This window comes from Rhea americana, unplaced genomic scaffold, assembly GCF_003343005.1.
Source record: "Rhea americana isolate MKP2758 unplaced genomic scaffold, rheAme1 scaffold_94, whole genome shotgun sequence".
NCBI lineage: Eukaryota > Metazoa > Chordata > Aves > Rheiformes > Rheidae > Rhea > Rhea americana.
In genome coordinates, this window is record NW_028187133.1 from 2,298,481 (window position 1) to 2,315,565 (window position 17,085).

Genomic DNA, 17,085 nt, shown 5'->3' on the forward strand with positions numbered 1-17,085 from the left:
TTCCCAAATCTGTGCTTGCTTCTCAGTGTTAGTAGTGCCTGTAGCATGTTGCTCTTGCTGTCAATTTTCATGGCTTAATGAAAACACCTAACAGTATATTTTTGTTAAGAATTTTTAGTGCACTCTGTTTCTGTCAGCTAAAGATGGAAACAGTGAGATTGATACTTACTTGGAAGTGTGTATGTTGTAARGGTAATAAATATTGTCAGCTAGAGAGAGCTCCATGCTGCACGTTATAAAATGTTCATATTTCTCTTATTTTGTTGCTTAGTTACATTTTGGCCTTTTCTTATGGACAGCAGATGGTTGATTTGACTGTAGTGGTTCCTTTTGAAAGCACAGTTTCTTTGAGGGGAAAAAATTAGCAGCTAGAATCAGGGAATTTAGTTATTTCTACAAAAAAAATAAATTACTCTTTTAAAAGATAGAGCTTGGTATATTGAGACCTGGCCATTATGGCCCTATGTATAATTCTGTCTCCAGTCTGTAAAATGTGTGGTCTCAGAATTTTTACTCTTCTGCTTCTGTGTCGTCAGATTTTGATGGCCATTGTCTTGAAAGCTTTTTTGGAACCAGAAATAGAGATAGCTGTCTTTGACTTGAGATTGCCAGTGCTATATACAATGTTCTGATTCTAGACAATCATGAAAACATAGGTTTTAAAACAGGACAAGGTGGAAACTGAGCGAGGGAAGTGTGATCCAATCAGAATAACTCTTTTTATTCAGTTGTTTAAACTTTGGAAGATCAGAACAGTTCTTCTGTAGAGAGGGAGATGGACAAGCTACCTCAGCCAGGCCGTGCAGGGGAGACGTTGTGCATCACAGCTCCACCATGAGGAACGCTGCAAGTGGAGCAGCAGTATGGATAAGCGTAGCAGAACTGTGTTTAACCTAGCTAACTTTGATGCTGTGAAAAATAAAATGATATTGTGTAGCCATTGGTGAAGCCAGAATCGCCTAGGTATTTGTAAAGAGATATCAGTTTCCATACCCCTTCTTAAAGAGGAGATAAATACTTTATTTTCAAAGCATCCAGTAAGATGCAATCAGAACTGTTTTCGAAGGAATCTGTCATGACTTTTTCATACTTTCATGAAAACAGATTTCCACTTCAATGCCACACATCTTCCCATAAGCACTAAAATTTATAACGCCGTGTATCTCAGAGGAGAAATAAGTTGATTCTGTAGTCTTTCTGTAGCTTTTTAATCTGACAGTTGTGTATTTTTTTTCCCTGCAAGTGAGTCATAATGTGCAAAGATGGGCACTCGGTGAACATGGAAAAGATTAATAGAAGTATCTCAAGCAATTAGAATAGAAGCAACACGCCCTGCTAGTGGAGAAACTGAAAGATTAAACTTAAAGGTTAAACTTCACTGAAGAGAAGTTAAACTTTTTTAAAGGATTGCAGTTAAATCCTTTAGTTTTATCAGCTGACTTATCTGTTTGAACACTCAAATGTGGCGTTTTGCACTTGTTCTTTGTAAGGATATAATTGCAAACCTATTAGATCATCTGCAGCTCTGGCCAGTATATTTTTGTTCCTTACAGTAGATTCTTGACTGCTTTCCAGTCTAGTTTTTAGCCATGAACGATGGGAGACCCTTTRCATACACAGTGTAGGAAAACAGATTCCTCCCTCTGTCTTTTCCTCTCTAAGTTTTCTTTCTTTTTTCTTATTTCTTTTTCTTTCTTTCTTTCTTTCTTTTTTTTTTTTTCCTTTGGCTAACAATACTTACACTTTATCTATGCCAGCAGTGATTTTCCTTGTTTGAGATAACTTCACTCATTTTAGTCTGTTTAGCTATATGCCCTTGGGGAACTCTGAAAAGCAAGCCATCAATTCAGATAGTGCAACAGGCTCATAGGTAGCTGTTTGTAGTCAGCGTTGTTTGGTCAAGTGGCTTTTGCATGGAAAGCTTTTCCTGGAAAGTCAGTCTTTTCTGTTCCCAAACACATTTTTATGTTCTCTAAACTTATTCCAGTTTGCCTATCTGGTATTCATTTTCTTTGAACAGGATAACTGCTCAAGAAAATACTTCTCTCTCTGCGAAAGGTTTTAATCATGCATTTTATGTTACTATATGTAACTGATTTTTAAAGCCAAAAATAAAAAAAAAATARTTTATTGCTCATGGGCTTGCTAGATGGTTTTAACACTTAAAGTTAGTCTTAGTCTGGAAAAATTCAAACCAACTGCCATGAATATGTTCAATATTACCATAAAATAATTGTTCTCCATGTTTTACTTGTTCCTTGAGTAAAGTCGTTTGCTGTAATATTTAGAGAAAATAAATAAAAACATGACTCAAAGTCATACATTTCTTAAGTTAAAAAATAGTTTTGATTTTAGACCTTTCTGTGCTTTAATCATCAGCTCTGTTTATTTTGCATGCTCTGATATATACACAAAGGATCTGTTAAAAATAACTGGAGAAAAGTACAGAAATGAGAAGTTTAATAAAAAATACTTTTCCTCATAATCATAAATGGCAGTCCTGATCTTGAATGATTAAATTGTTTTGTCAGCAGAAATAGCACTGGTAAGTAAGGATGAGGGTAAAAATAGTATTTGGATCTTGGTTGGACCTTATTTTAATGGGCATTATTCATCAGAAAGAAGCAGCTGGAGTGTTTACTGGCCCAGAGAATACTTAGCAGCCTCAATGTGTGGTCACAGAGCCATTTTTTATTCCAAATACTTTAGACATACTGGAGAAAAACTCTAGCTTAGGAGAAAAAAAAAGAAAAGAAAGAGTGAAGCAATCCCTTGTGGTTAATAAAGGTGATAGGTTATCAGTTTGTTGAAAGAAATGAAAAATATTTGTCAGTTTTGAACCACATGGTTGACAAATCTGGGGAATTCCAGTATACCATCTAGTTTCATTCATGAAAGTTTAGAACTATTTGCCTTGTCTTTACAGTGTCTGTAAGAAATAAATAGTTTAAAATAATCTGATGAGACTGACTTTACTGATATATCCAGATGGACAGTTAATAACATATCAGAAGTCTCACATAATAAAATAATTTTGGGTTATTCCAATATTTCTTTTTTTAAAAAGAAAACTATAGAATACTTTTACAGCTGAATTACCTAGCATTTATTAGCATTTGTTTACTGAATGAAGATTGAATCTTTTATCATGAACTTTGTATAGTGGCCAGTCATTCCAACAGTGCTCTTGAAAATAGAACAGGTAATAGCTTCACATATACACTGCCTGTGGCCACTGGAGGATCTATGTGGTGATTTAAGTTGATAAAAACTCTGCAGCTACATTTCTCAGGAAACTTTGACAAACACAACTGTAAAATGGTGCTCRTTATTCTGGAAAAAAACTTCTGAAGCCATACTTCATGGCCTTGTATTTAATAATCTTGATGGGGTTTTTCTTCAGTGTGCTTTTTGAACCCATGCAGATGCTTGTCGCGCAACGTCAGGCTCAGCGAACGCACGGTGCTGGCAGAGCTGAGCTATCAAAGCTGTGGCCCGTAGTGGAACGGCCAGTGGAAGGAGGTGCAATCAAGGGGAYTGAAGAGTTAAACAGGCCAAGAAACCCCAGGGCTATGGGCAACTATTTTCTGTACTATAGTAATCTTCATGTGATAGCAAATCTTTGGTCAGAAGTCTCCCCTGGAGGAAGGAGGATAAAAGCTGCATTTAGTTAGCYTTGTGATCAGCACTGAATCTGCCCTTCATTTCCATGTTTTAATATCTGTAGGTGTAAGGTCTTCACTGCAGGGACAGTCCTGCTACCCTTTGGAAGTAGATGAACACGAGAAGTCCTGTTACTGGGGCCCTCCTATGTAAGACAGGGAGGAGAGAGGAGATGACGTGTCGTTTGGTCTCATGAGTTACCAGTGGAACTGTAAAGTTTAAGAAAACCCTGGAGAAATGGGGAGGGCACGTGGTCCAAACAGAGGACCAGCTGGCTGTTCAGCGTGTCCAGAGGGCAGGAAAAAAAGAAGAGCTGTAGGCAGATGACTGAAAGCATGGAAAAGTATTAGGGAGGGTTTTTGCGGAGAGAAAGGAGAAAAACTCCTTGAGAAAAGAAGGAAGCAGAACCTAAGGCAAAGAAATCAGATGATAAACAGCTTCTCAGATAAAGGCTAAAACACTTAATTCAAATACATCAGATACTTCCTAACATTTCTGTTGCCTCACRTAAATAATTTTATTTGCTATAGGAGTATTGCCAATGAGGATTAAGGTTATACCATGACTGAATTTGAGTTATGGGTATATGGTGAATAGCTGTATGACTTTCTCACCTTKAAGGTGTATTGTATTTTGTAAAAAGGTATTAAAAGCTTCTCTTTTTATGCATTAGACAGTTRTGTGTCAATGTACTAGGTGTTTTCCACAAGAGACTGTTTCACAGTTTAAGCCCCCTCTGTGTTTTCCTAACATCAAGTCAAAATTTTCTTTCAGTTAAATTCCATTACACTTAGTTACATCACCCTAAATAGTTCTGTTTACTTGGTGTTTGCAATCTTTAAATATCTTTAGACTGTTACTGTTGATCCTTGGTTATTTCCTAGCCAAATTCAGTTTGTATACTTTTTCCTTGTAAGTCTTGCCCAAATAGTCCTGCTGTCATCCCTGGATCATTTGTGTGTGTTGGTCAGAGAATCCAACAGCTTTTCGGTAAGGAAGTGGGCAGAGCAACCAGTGCTGCGCTGCCAGGATCTCCTCTGCTTTTCTTTTGTGTTTCTCTGATATGATGCACCCRTGAATGCTGTCTGAATTTCCACCCTTAGCCATGAAGGGGAAAAGAAGATATACTTCTGAGTTTTAATCTACTATTGCACCTAAAGTTCTTTGGAATTATTACTTGTCATATATCCTTCTTGCTGAGTTTTTTCCCCTACAGGTAAACTGACATCCATTTTCCAATTATGCTCCTATTTCACTGTCTATGTTAGTATTGCTAAGCTGTCTATGCTCTTTATATAATTTCTTTGGCCTAAATAATTCTTACAATTTTTTCAGTTATTTGCAGATTATTGTCATTTTATTCAAATATCCAGATTACTTTTTATATTTTTCTGGCCAACTGGTACAAAACTAAGCATCTCAGTGTCTTCCTGTTTATCACTGACATTATGAGACSTTATAGGTGGGATCCAGTTTAAGACACCTACCTTTGGTGTTTACATGYGTACACATGTACTAGGTGTCCAAGTTCCTATATTAGCCAACAGATACTTAAGTAATATATCCCGCAAAGGGATGGGATTCAGTTGCCTRAGYATAGGCATCCAGTGTCATTTTATATGCTGTAGGGTGCTCTGTCTTGCCTCCAGCTGCTGCTTCAGATGGGTGAATGCCTCCCACAAATTTTGTGACAATATCCTCTAGCACTGCGTAGGTGTCTGTGTGTCTAAAATGTAGGCAGCTGGATCCAGAACTGAGGAGCAGACTCAGGGTTAACTATAACACTTTTTCACCATTTGTATGACTGAAGAGTTCATGAGAGAAGACCAAGCACAAATAAAAATTAAAAAAAATCTATTTGGTGACAAATTTAATGATTTCACGTTATCTGAAAGTGAATTTACAATCCCAAACTGGCTYTATGTGAAATGAAAAGGGAATTTCCGCTTCTTTCCCTTTTACAAAAAATGTTTGCTATAGCACAGCTGGTCATGGAGGGATCTGTCATGTACCTACCTCTGCTGCGTGCTTTGAGGTTAAGGAAAGAGGCCATAATCTGTATTTACTATAAAGAAAAAGAATAGAGGCTGAAAATTTGTACGGCAAAARACCACTGTCATTTAGGATGTAAGTATTTCTAAATCAAGAGAGTGACGGATAACCGTATAATTAAGGTTAATGTGTGGGAGCAGAAGGAAGCCATGTGAATGGATAGTAATAAAGTAATACACTGCTSCTGTTTGATAGTCTGACAAAGGGGTAGTCTGCAAAGAGGTGATCAGTTTTTTGCAAGTGGGTTGTCAGCATTTATAAAAGTTTTCAGTTTGTCAAAACAGGTTATTTCTGTCAGATGTTGATTCTCATTTTCTGAAATTTCAGTGAATTTCCTTTTGAATCTTCTCTGTTCCAGCTTTCCATTTCACAAGCACACTGACAAAGTGTTTGATTTGCTCCGAAATCACATTACGAGATCTAGCTTTGAGCCAAATACACAGTTTTGTAGCCCAAAATCTCTTCTGCCATCCTCCATTCATATGTTGAATTTTGAAATTCAGTTCATCCAGGAAATTATCCTCCTCTCTTTCTGCTGCTGCTCAATAAGAAGGAAAAGGAAGGGAAATTGCATTTCAGAGATCTGAAATGTGAAATAAAATTTTATTTATATAGCTCTATATCCTACAGGAAGTTGTACAAACTTTTTGCTTTTTTTGGAGCAGAAATGGACGAATTTTTAAAGGTATTTTTGGCTTGGTGAMTTGTTTCAGCTACCAAGAAGACATATAAGCAAGCTGGGAATGCTACTGCATTTACAGCTAAACTGATTTTGCTGGAACTGCCTTGGGCACTAAAAGTGAAATGCTTGATATAGGATCCATGTATGACAGAGACCTAGCATTCTGTTTACTTCTATGCTAAACTTAACCAGCTGGCATCTGCTTCGGGCATCTGCTCAGACATCTCTTGGGAGGGGGGCATGGCAGGCACCATCTTGTATCTAACCCAGCAAATGGTTTTAGCTCTGTTTATTATTCCCTGTCCAGTCTGATAGAAAGAACAAATCACACATGCAAGTTGCCTTGCTTATAAAATAGTACTGTTACCTCCTTGTACTAGTGTGGAAATCTCCCCATTAAATTTTGTACTTTTTTATTTTAAGACTGAAAACTCATTTTTAAATGGGATTATTAATTCTTTTGGATCAAATCAAAATCAAATGAAACTGGATARTCCATTTTATGGGATTTATCTAATGAAATAAAGTTTCCATTTAGTTTGAGCTGCCTGTTGAAGGGTCTGAGCCAAATAGCTTCAGAATTTTGTAGACATTTTTTGTGGGGACAATTCCTTTTCTTGTTTTGCATCTTTTCACAAAAACCCCTCTTTGTAGCTCATTTTGTCCTTTGGAATCACATATGTATTGCTGGAGTTGGGTAACCCCCCCTATTCTTCACTTATCTCCCTGTATTAAAGTGTTCCTCTAAAACATTGCTAACTTTGCACAGAAAAATGGCAATCTTTGCTCACTGCAAAGATGAATACTCATTGTATGCATGTCTACAAACAAGACCTGCTCGAACATATATTTTGGGTCGAGGTTTTCTTGTTCTGCCAATGTTGATTTCTGGTAGAGGGTTCCTGAAATTCTGATCTTAATTCGTGAGTTGTTTCTTTTTCCTAGTCCCAGTGATTCAAATTATTTTTTCACTCACATATCCTGTTACATACCTTTAAGTTTGTAGCTAAGTTCTTGGTATTCAGAATGGAATTTTTATTATTTAAAGATATTACAAAACTAGCTGCATAATGTATTAGAACATACGTTGTTTGTTAAAGCTTATTTCTGTACCTAGGAATAAGCCTTTAAAAGCCCTGGCATTCTTTAGCTATTTTTGCGGAGACAGAAAAAAAGTATGTGGGTCAATTTGTTCTTTTCTTACAATGGGGAGTGAAACAATACCTTTGTTACGTTCTCATGTAACAATTCCAAAATAACGGATTTTTCTTATTGCCTGAARAAACCCACTTTGCATAAAGTCTGGAGGCTGCAGATTTCAGATGCAGAAATGAAAGCTTCAGACAGCTGAAATGTAAATCTCAAATATAAGATTATGATAGCAATGTTGAAAATTTTGTGCCCTAAAATGACAGAGTATGACAAAAGTTCTCTAATAACTAGAAGGATTGKTTTTTTTCCTTAAATAGATATTGGAAATTTGTGAATATAACTTATGAATAGTTACAAGTCTTCATTTCCTTTTGTTAGGGTTATCAAGGATCAGCAGGAAATCCAGGTATCCCAGGGACGCCAGGGGTTCAAGTAAGTTCCTGTTTCATCCGAGACAAATCCTGTGAACTCGCTCCTCATTTCCAGTGTTCGTCACTGAGAGTTGAGGTGTGGAGTATGAGCAGGGCTCTGGGGGTAGTGGGACGTCAGGGATGGCGCCCGGGGGGTCGCTTTGGTGCTCGATGGCCTTGGCTTCCGATGAGGTGGAGAGATCCGATCACTGCTAGCCAAGGCCTGTGTGAGCTGGACTGGGCATGGGACTGGGCATGGGCATCCTGATCCTGCCGGGGAGCAGCAGTTCCTTCTGCTCTTCGCTGAGTTGATAACTGTGATCTGATGCTGTGTCATGGTTCCTACAATTCACTCATCCAGAGCGTTTCAGAGAAAGCCCAGATTGCCTGAGGTGAACTTTTTTTTTTTTCTTTTTTTGCTTTCTTCATAATTTAGCAGCCTTTCTTGGGACACTTAATGCAAAATTTTGCTGTACCTTCTACGTGCCTTGATCCTGTATGGCTGGATAGTCACAGACTAGTTAGTGTCTTGAAGTAAAGCTCTGAGAACATGCTGGGGCTGAGGGCTGGCCTGCAACCGCATGTAYGTGAAGACTGTCTGATGGACATTTGAAAGGAAAGGGACATCTCTGGATTAATGGAGACTGCGTGACCTCCTTCTTTCCCAGTATGGTCCTCAGAGCAAAGAAGTGCTTTGGTATTCCCAGGTCATGGATTATAACAGCATGCCTTACACATCCTGTATACATCTTGTGCCTGGTTCWGCTTTTGTATCCAGCTACAAAAATGTTGTGACCGGCCAATGACACATCAGTCTCTGTGTCATGTACTTATATTTGTATATATTGTATTTGTGGTCTCATTCCTTCTCAAAATGYATTAGTATTTGAAGCTATTTTTCATTTTTTCTCTCTTAGGGACCACGTGGGTTACCGGGTATCAAGGGAGAGCCAGGGAAAGATGGGGCTAAGGTAAAATAAATAAATAAATAAAATAAATAAAAAAGAAAAGGAAGAAAAGAAAAAAAGATTATATTCTTATCRTTTTTGATTGGTACAATTAATAGTCAATATTTCCACGTGAACCTTCTGTGAAAGTTGTTTACTGAAAAGGTGATAAAGAGGGTATAAGAATTCTAAATTTAGAATGTTATTTCAGTTCTGAATCTGGTCTGCTTTATTTAATAAAGTTTATATAGGCTTTAGCACTGCCAGTAACACCTTTATTGCACTGAATAATTTATATTTAGAAAGCATATCTAAATATGGGTACCTGGAAGCATGATACAAACATCTGTCAGAATGGTTACTTTCTATCTCTTTTTACCCTTTTTCTCATTAATGAGCATCCAGATGAGCTAGGTAAGAATTTTTGGATGGCATTTTTTATCAAAAAAATACTGACTGATTGAAAACAGAGTGTTCTGTGGAAAAATTTGCATGAAAGACAGATGTGTAAGCTCATATATAAGTCCCTTCTGGTAATCAGGATAAACTTGAATCTGGATCTCCCACATACACAGTGAATAAACCAGCCAGTGGCTACTGGCAGGTCTCCTGATATGTGAATATCTGTGCCCACTCTTCTCTCATGCTCTTACACTTTTGCCCTTTGGAGAGTATATTTAAAAAAATATAAAGTTCATTTTGATACAAGCTTGTATTTTGTTTGTTCTTTGTAAAATGAACACTTGTTTTCCAACCAAATTTTACTGTAGAATTTCCTTCCTCTGAAATTCCTAACTCTAAAAGCAGGTCCTTAAATTCTTCACTGTGCAGCAGAATTCTCAAATGCATGATTAAAACTGAAAAATGTGCTTATGTGTTCTGGTGCTWTAGGGAATTTACTTTAATCTAATTGATCAGTCAGTACTGCGCCCTGTGCAGAGAGTAAGATACTGGTGATGAAGAAAACCACTATTCTCCTGGCAATGCAGAATTTTGACAGATGGAATATTTCCTAATGTTTAGTCCAGCCTTGTTTAAAATGTGCCAGAAAAGGGGCTTCCACCACGTTTTTAGAAAACTTCTTCCACTGTAAATTAGGTCTTGCCATTAGAYTTTTTTTCCTGGTGATTCAGCCTAAATTTTCTAAATTTCATCCCATTACTTGTGAAGTTTCTATAGCAACTAATTTAGAACTATTTCCGTTGCCAAGTGTTTCGGTCTATCCAATAATTAAGTCACCACTTGCAGACAGAAATTGGGGCTCTATTCTTCTTGCAATAAGGAGCAATGGAAGCATGACGAGTTTATTTATAAACTTTGCTGGCTTTTTTGAATTGCATTCCATTTGTACTGCCTGTTTTCAGTGCTTGCTGAGAGATATGTCTTATAACAGTAGATGACAAGCTGTCGTTTCTGTGGTYGTGTTCCTGTCTCCTGTGAACGTGTGACAGACCTCCAAATCTGCTTAGGCATGAATGGCTTTGATAAATGCTGCTGAGAGGTCTTATCTGTTGCCCTTTGGCCCCAAACTTGAAATACTATATAAAACAAAATCCTGAGCATGTCTTAGTATTTTCTTCTTAAATTTGAAATACATTAAGCAAATTGAAAACTATTGCCTCAGACAAAGTTAGTTAGATTGACCACAATGATTTGGTGGTTGGCTCTGAGTTCTGGTTGAAGTAGATTCAGTTTACTGAAAAAAGCAACCTGTCTTGCTTTTATTGTTTCAAGACAGGTAGTGCCAAGTTATAATTTAGCCTTCTGTTATAGCTCAAGGGAGTTTGAAGACAAATCATCAGATAAATGTCTCTAGTACCAACAGCAAAAGCTTTGGGATACCTGACATCTGACAGTTGTGAGGAAAAAGCAATATTATAAACAGAGCAATTTTAATAGCTCTGTTAATTTTTAATAGCTTTTGGAGAGTTTCCTGAAAGGATTGGGCTGATTTTTTGGTTTGTGTTTTCAATTGCCAGCTGCTTTTACAAAGTGAATTCTTTCTTCTCCTGAAATGAGAACACATTTATTAAAGTGCCTGAAGTTGTTTAATCAATTTATTTTGGTTTTATTTTGTTTAATTTTTAGAGAAAGTACTTAACATCTTAATATTGAATACATTATTTATCCTGATGAGAARTTTGATAAGGTCAGTAGGCCTATGATATTTTCAGGAAGAGGTAGGAGAAAAGCCATCCTGGTTTTAGGGAAATTCCATGCTCTTCAGGAGTGAGGAATGGATGGTAGAGTTGTCACAATTCCYCAAAGCCATTATGAAGCTGGAAAGTACTGATTTTTGAGACATACYATATAGATGGGTAGGTTAGCTCCTTCTTGTAATTAGGTATGTGTAGTTTGTACGCAGCTGTAGACTATACAATTAAGTTTACACTGCAAGTTTTGAACTTGCAGTAACCATATGAGCTACTGAGCAGTCCTGCACCTATCCRTGGAAGAGTGTCTTGAAATCCTGTTTGTGAAAATAAAACAAGGACTCACCATAACATGTTTGAGATTGCTGAATGTTAGAAACCAAGTTGCACTTTCCTATGCAGCACTGTAATCACTGCTGAGTTGATGGATGGGGGTAATGAAAGAATTTTAATTAAAATAAATAAAAGTAGGTATTTGGCAAACTCAGTTTAACACAATTTAACTGGTAAAGGAATGTGAAGGAACCTATTTTTTGGATGCTTTTTGATAACTACCCTCAGAAGATCTGTCAAGCTTATCTAATCTAATTGCTTATCTGAGACTGCTCAATTGATTTTACTTGAAATTCTTCCTTAGTTAAACCTTTCAGAATAGAATTGAAAAATGTGCAGAAATTTTCAGAGAGCTAAATTCCTATTTTGGAACCTCCATAAGTCTTAATGAGAGATCACAGTAAAATCTATTTTTAAAATCCTGATATATAGTKAYTCCTTTTATTTTCTTTTATGYATTGCAACTGAYCTGAAGACCAACAAGCTCTCATYAGTCAGCTTACCAATGTTACATATSTGATATGCTGACACTTACWGTCTCTCCAATATTTGTTGACCATTTGGATTATGAATGTTATTTTAATATGTTACTGTTATTTAGATGTAAAATTTTCAAATATGCTTGCTATTTTAGGGTGACCGTGGACTTCCTGGTTTTCCTGGATTACATGGGATGCCAGCACCAAAGGTTGAAATTAAATAATATAATTTTGTGCTATGGTATTCATATATCTGGCTTTGCTCTATAGTCGAATAAAAAAAAAAGAATAAGTTTATATACCATATAATGTCAGTGTATTTACTGTAGTATGTAAAATAGATAGATCTGATGCTGCATTGAAACTGAAAGGTGATACAGGTCATGGACCTTGATTAAATACCTAAGCAATGGATATTGCCATTTTTTTTCATTTTTGTCCTGTTGCGTGAGTTTTATATGAATTTGAACTTTGTTTTTAATATCACATTCTTCATCACAAATAATGTATCAAAATCGTAAATGATTAATTCTATAATATTCTTGGAGTCCTTCAGTTTGAATGACAGTAGCTGGAACGATTATTTTGGTCTAACTCAATGAATTTCTCTCACATACATGTTCCTCAGAAATTGTTCAATGCTGTCTTTTGCTCTTCTCATTTGTATTTTAAACATTTTGGACAAGATCTTYAGAAGAGTAGAGCACTTTTGAAAGGGCTAAATTTTAACTTATGTACCTACCTATACGAAGTGGTGAGACRTTTAAAGCCCTTGTGCCCATCTTCYAYTGAAAACAAAAATATTAAGCTATTGATTGTCTTACCAGTGGTATGGAACATTCTGGACTCCTCACTTTTGAAAGCGTGGAAAATTCAAGATATGCATTTACTGTCTTGAGTATATTTTTATAATATCAAATGGAGCTCTTTGCCCACTTAATTTTATGTCTGCTGTGTGTTTTTTCGTATATAAAAATATATAAATGTTCTATTTTTAGAATAACTTATTCAAACATACATTTTGTTTAGGGAGAAAGGGGTCCTAAAGGAGATCAAGGAGTACCGGGAATATATGGCAAAAAGGCAAGTAAAAAAAAATAATTAGAGAACAAAATGACAACATTTTATTGACATTGTTCTTATTTTATAATAGATTTTATTCATTGGGAATTTGATTCTACAGTCCTAACTCAGAAAAATTTGCACTGAAGTCAAAGCATATATTATTATCTAGTTAGTAGTACTAGACTCCCATGCTTTGCTTATTCAGATAGCTTGAAAAAGTTTTTTTTTCCATCAGTGTTTCTATATAATTCCTTTTAATACAAATTACTTATAAATATATTTTTGTTTACAAATATGTCTATGCCTTGAATAAGATTCTTGTATATATGGCATAATTATATTGCAAAAAAGTCTTGAGCTTTTTAATATATAGAAATGTTCATGCAYTGTATAACCAAGAAGAGGGAGAAAGAGAAAGGTAGAAGGTGAGGGAAAGGAGAGGATATAGATGAATGTAGCAAAAATGATAGCATACTAGAAAAAAATACATTATTTTATATATCATTAAAAATGGCACATAAAGCCATTTGTACCTGCATATTTATACTATATAGAGAGAGCATATTTTGGTTGTCCAATGTGTAACTTTCATTTTTACCCTTCCTTACACTTTCTTCATATTCTTCATTGGTCTAGAGTTTTTAGTAATTTGAAAGAGGGTGTGTGGTYATATTTCTATATTTTAGACAATGTTTAAATTTTAGTACCAGCTAATTATTAGTAGACTACTGTCTGTGTAAAAAGCAAACCATCTCTTCCATAGATTTCCAAAACAAGGAAATAACATATATGAATTACTAAGTATGCTGAATTTGCAGCATAAACATTTAATAGTATTTGCTTTTGGTTTGTTCTGTTTTTCAGGGTTCAAAAGGAGAGAAGGGTGATACAGGATTTCCAGGAATGCCTGGACGATCCGTAAGTTCTGTAAACACAGTGAGCCTTTAATTTTAGTTTAWTAACTCATCTACTGATGACTGTTAACTATTGCCACAGGGAGACCCTGGCAGAAGTGGGAAGGATGGATTACCAGGGAGTCCTGGTTTCAAGGTATGTAAATATATTAAGTGAAGACAATTTGACATACATTCTCAAAGCACTTGGAATAATAAATTCCATTTGAAATCTGGAGTACATTGTACAGTGAGGATGGAAATCAGAGAGGTTTGAAACACCCAGATTCTACTGTGTCTATGAGCACGGCAGCTACCTATGTCCCCTTTAAAGTCTCTGGAGTCTGGAATTCAGCTCCTATAAAGAAATCACATAGGGCCCAGCGTATTACCTACATACAGGTATCAAGTGCCATATGAGATGCCTAAGAGCATCCAAAGCATCCCGGGGGGTTGCCAAGTATGACACAAGTGCTATGGAAAGCCAGTGCCTTTCTGGAGTGGGAGCTGGAGGCCAACCTTAATATCTCAAATGTGACCAAATGTCTGYGAGTGGGCAGTGAATGCTCCTGGCTGAGCAGCTGAGTCGGGGCTCCACAGAGTGTCTTCTGTGGGCTGTTATGGCAGCCTGGTTGCCTACATGTCACCTAAAAACAGCTTTATTTCAATTGAATCCTGCTCCAATTTAATTGCATGCGTGTGTGTGTGTGTGGGGGGGGCAGATATCTCAATAATTGGGGGGAGAAATTCCTTTTCTAATATTAATGGAAGAAGAAAAAATAATTAGGTATTAGATCTATAATCTTTAATAATAATAATAATAAAATTAGATATAAGATGTGCTCCTTTATTATTATAATAATGACACAGTGTTAACTGTCATTGGTGAAGTATTACATTGATAAAGCATGAATTTGGAGGGTATGTTAATCTATTTTTACCCTTTCAAACAATACAGGGTTAATTCAGTCTGTTAGCTGTGTGAGTCGATGTACATTCAAACTAAAACACCTTTTSTTGAGTATTTTCAGAATTTAAATACAATAGTACAAAAATATGCCATTCTTGTTACTTTTCATTCATTTTGGAATATAATAGTTAACAGAAGCCKTTTTTTCCATTCAAACATTTTGTCAGCTTGAATTTAACATCTGCTTACTATAAAACATTGCTTCATTCGGGGTCTGTTGTAATCAAATTCAAAGCAGTAACAAACAAGCTGTCTTTGAAGGAAATTTCTGCCGGAGCTTTCCTGTTCTCTTACAATATTTGTTCTGGGAAAGAATGTGGGGAAAAAAACATGGCTTGAAACCCAGATGCTACCCATTCAAGTCCAGTTTTGTAATTTTAAGTTAATTATTACCAGATTATTATATGTTTTAATTCATCTGTGCATTTGCTTTATGTACATCATTTCATAGAATCATCGAATCGGTAAGGTTGGAAGGGGCCTCTGGAGATCATCTAGTCCAACCTCCCTCTTCAACCAGGGTCACCTAGAACATGTTAGACAGGGTTGCATCCAGGCGGGCCTTGAAGATCTCCAGAGAAGGAGACTCCACACCCTCTCTGGGCAACCTGGGCCAGGGCTCCGTCACTCTCACAGGGAAGAAATTCCCCCTCACGATCAGGCAGAACTTCCTGTGGTTCGATTTCTGCCCATTGCCTCTTGTCCTGTCACATGGGACAACTGAAAAGAGTTTGTCCCCATCCCCTTGACACCCTCCCTTCAGGTACTTGTACACATTGATAAGATCCCCCCGCAGTCTTCTCCTCCCCAGGCYGAAGAGGCCCAGCTCTCGCAGCTGTTCCTCATTGGGCAGGTGCTCCAGCTTGCTGAATCTCTGGAATTATTTTCCAGTGTTTCAGTTTTTTTTTTGACAATGTATTTATTTTGGGTAAGGACCCAAATAATGACTTGATAATGACTTGATCATGTCCGGTACTACTGTAGTTGTGAAATGTTTTGAAATAGTTTTCAGACTATTATTTGTACTAACAGTTAGAACAGTAGACAATGTGGTGTCATAGGCTACATCTATATTAGTAAGTAAAAACCCCAGACATCAGCCCTGAAGGCAGGTAGTACAGCGTGGCTTCCGTTTCTACAGCTAAAATCCTCCTCTCCAAAATAAGGKGGCTTTTAGAGATCAATGCCTGGCTTACACTGTCCATCAAGTGTCCTATGCCTGGACATTTCTTGGAAGGGGGCAAGTTGGCATGGGGCAAAACCGTGCATGTAAAACACTCRGCAGTAAGCATAGGCTGCTGGGTGATCATAGACCAGTTCTGAAGCACTGTTTAGTTTACCAATAACCATAAAATTCTGGCATTTTTCTGGTAATAGTGACTTTAAAATGGTTTAGCAGTTTGGACAGCCTAGGTAGTTGAGAATAGTCTATGTTATAAACAAGTATGTTAAAACCTTGAGTATGCTCTAGTTAAAGCATAGAGAACACAGCGCAATAGCTTGCTTTGTCTGAAAATGAAATCTCTGGCCTTGATTTTAAGAATTACGGAGTTTTTTTTTCTCTCACATATACATTTTTGATCAAAATGCCAAAATTTTGAAAAGCAGAAGTGTTCTTAATCCTTTTATAATTATTTTGTTCCCATTTATTATCATTTCAAAGAGAAAAGTTTGATTCATTTCCCAACARAATTAAAATCTATAATTTTCCATTCACAGTTGCCACATTTTTCTTTTAAATATTGTTATTCTATTATTGTCATTTGCCCTTCAACCAGTAATTGCCTTTCTGATTCAACTCTTCCCAAATTTCAAAAGAAAATGATCTCTCTCTGATCTGTTTTTGCAAACTGTTTAACAGCTTTCTGTTGGACACTACGTGAGGGAATTTTAGGGAATTTTGAACTGACAAAACTTCTGTGTTTCAGGCTGTTTTCAAGAGACTTTTTGATGAAGCCTTTAACATGTGTATTTGTTTTACATTTTAATTAGATTATTTTAAAATAATAATTTACCATTTGAATTCCTTTTTTTTTTATGGAAAGAAAGGGGTTTTTTTTCAAATACCCTATTTAACAGTATATTTCTTTTAAAAGGGAGAAGTTGGACAGCCTGGATCTCCAGGCCTAGAAGGACATCGRGGAGAGCCTGTAAGTGATTAAATTGCTGACATACCTTTGCATACATTTTTGTTGTGGTTGTTGTTGTTAATGGATGCTGTACTTCATGTTTCACCCATTCTGGCTTTTATTTTTTTTTATCATCTTTATATTTTGATGTTGTAGA

The 17,085-nt window shown here is 36.4% G+C and overlaps 1 protein-coding gene across 1 annotated transcript in view; it reads left to right on the forward strand.

The window, feature by feature from the left end:
- Positions 1-17,085, forward strand: part of COL21A1 (collagen type XXI alpha 1 chain) — a 76,217-nt gene that overhangs the window by 18,530 nt on the left and 40,602 nt on the right. Inside the window, exons 10-16 of the mRNA XM_085324864.1 lie at positions 7,928-7,981; positions 8,877-8,930; positions 12,027-12,080; positions 12,901-12,954; positions 13,801-13,854; positions 13,933-13,986; positions 16,896-16,949. Coding sequence (XP_085180990.1) covers positions 7,928-7,981; positions 8,877-8,930; positions 12,027-12,080; positions 12,901-12,954; positions 13,801-13,854; positions 13,933-13,986; positions 16,896-16,949 — 378 coding nt within the window. The remainder of the gene's footprint in view (positions 1-7,927; positions 7,982-8,876; positions 8,931-12,026; positions 12,081-12,900; positions 12,955-13,800; positions 13,855-13,932; positions 13,987-16,895; positions 16,950-17,085) is intronic.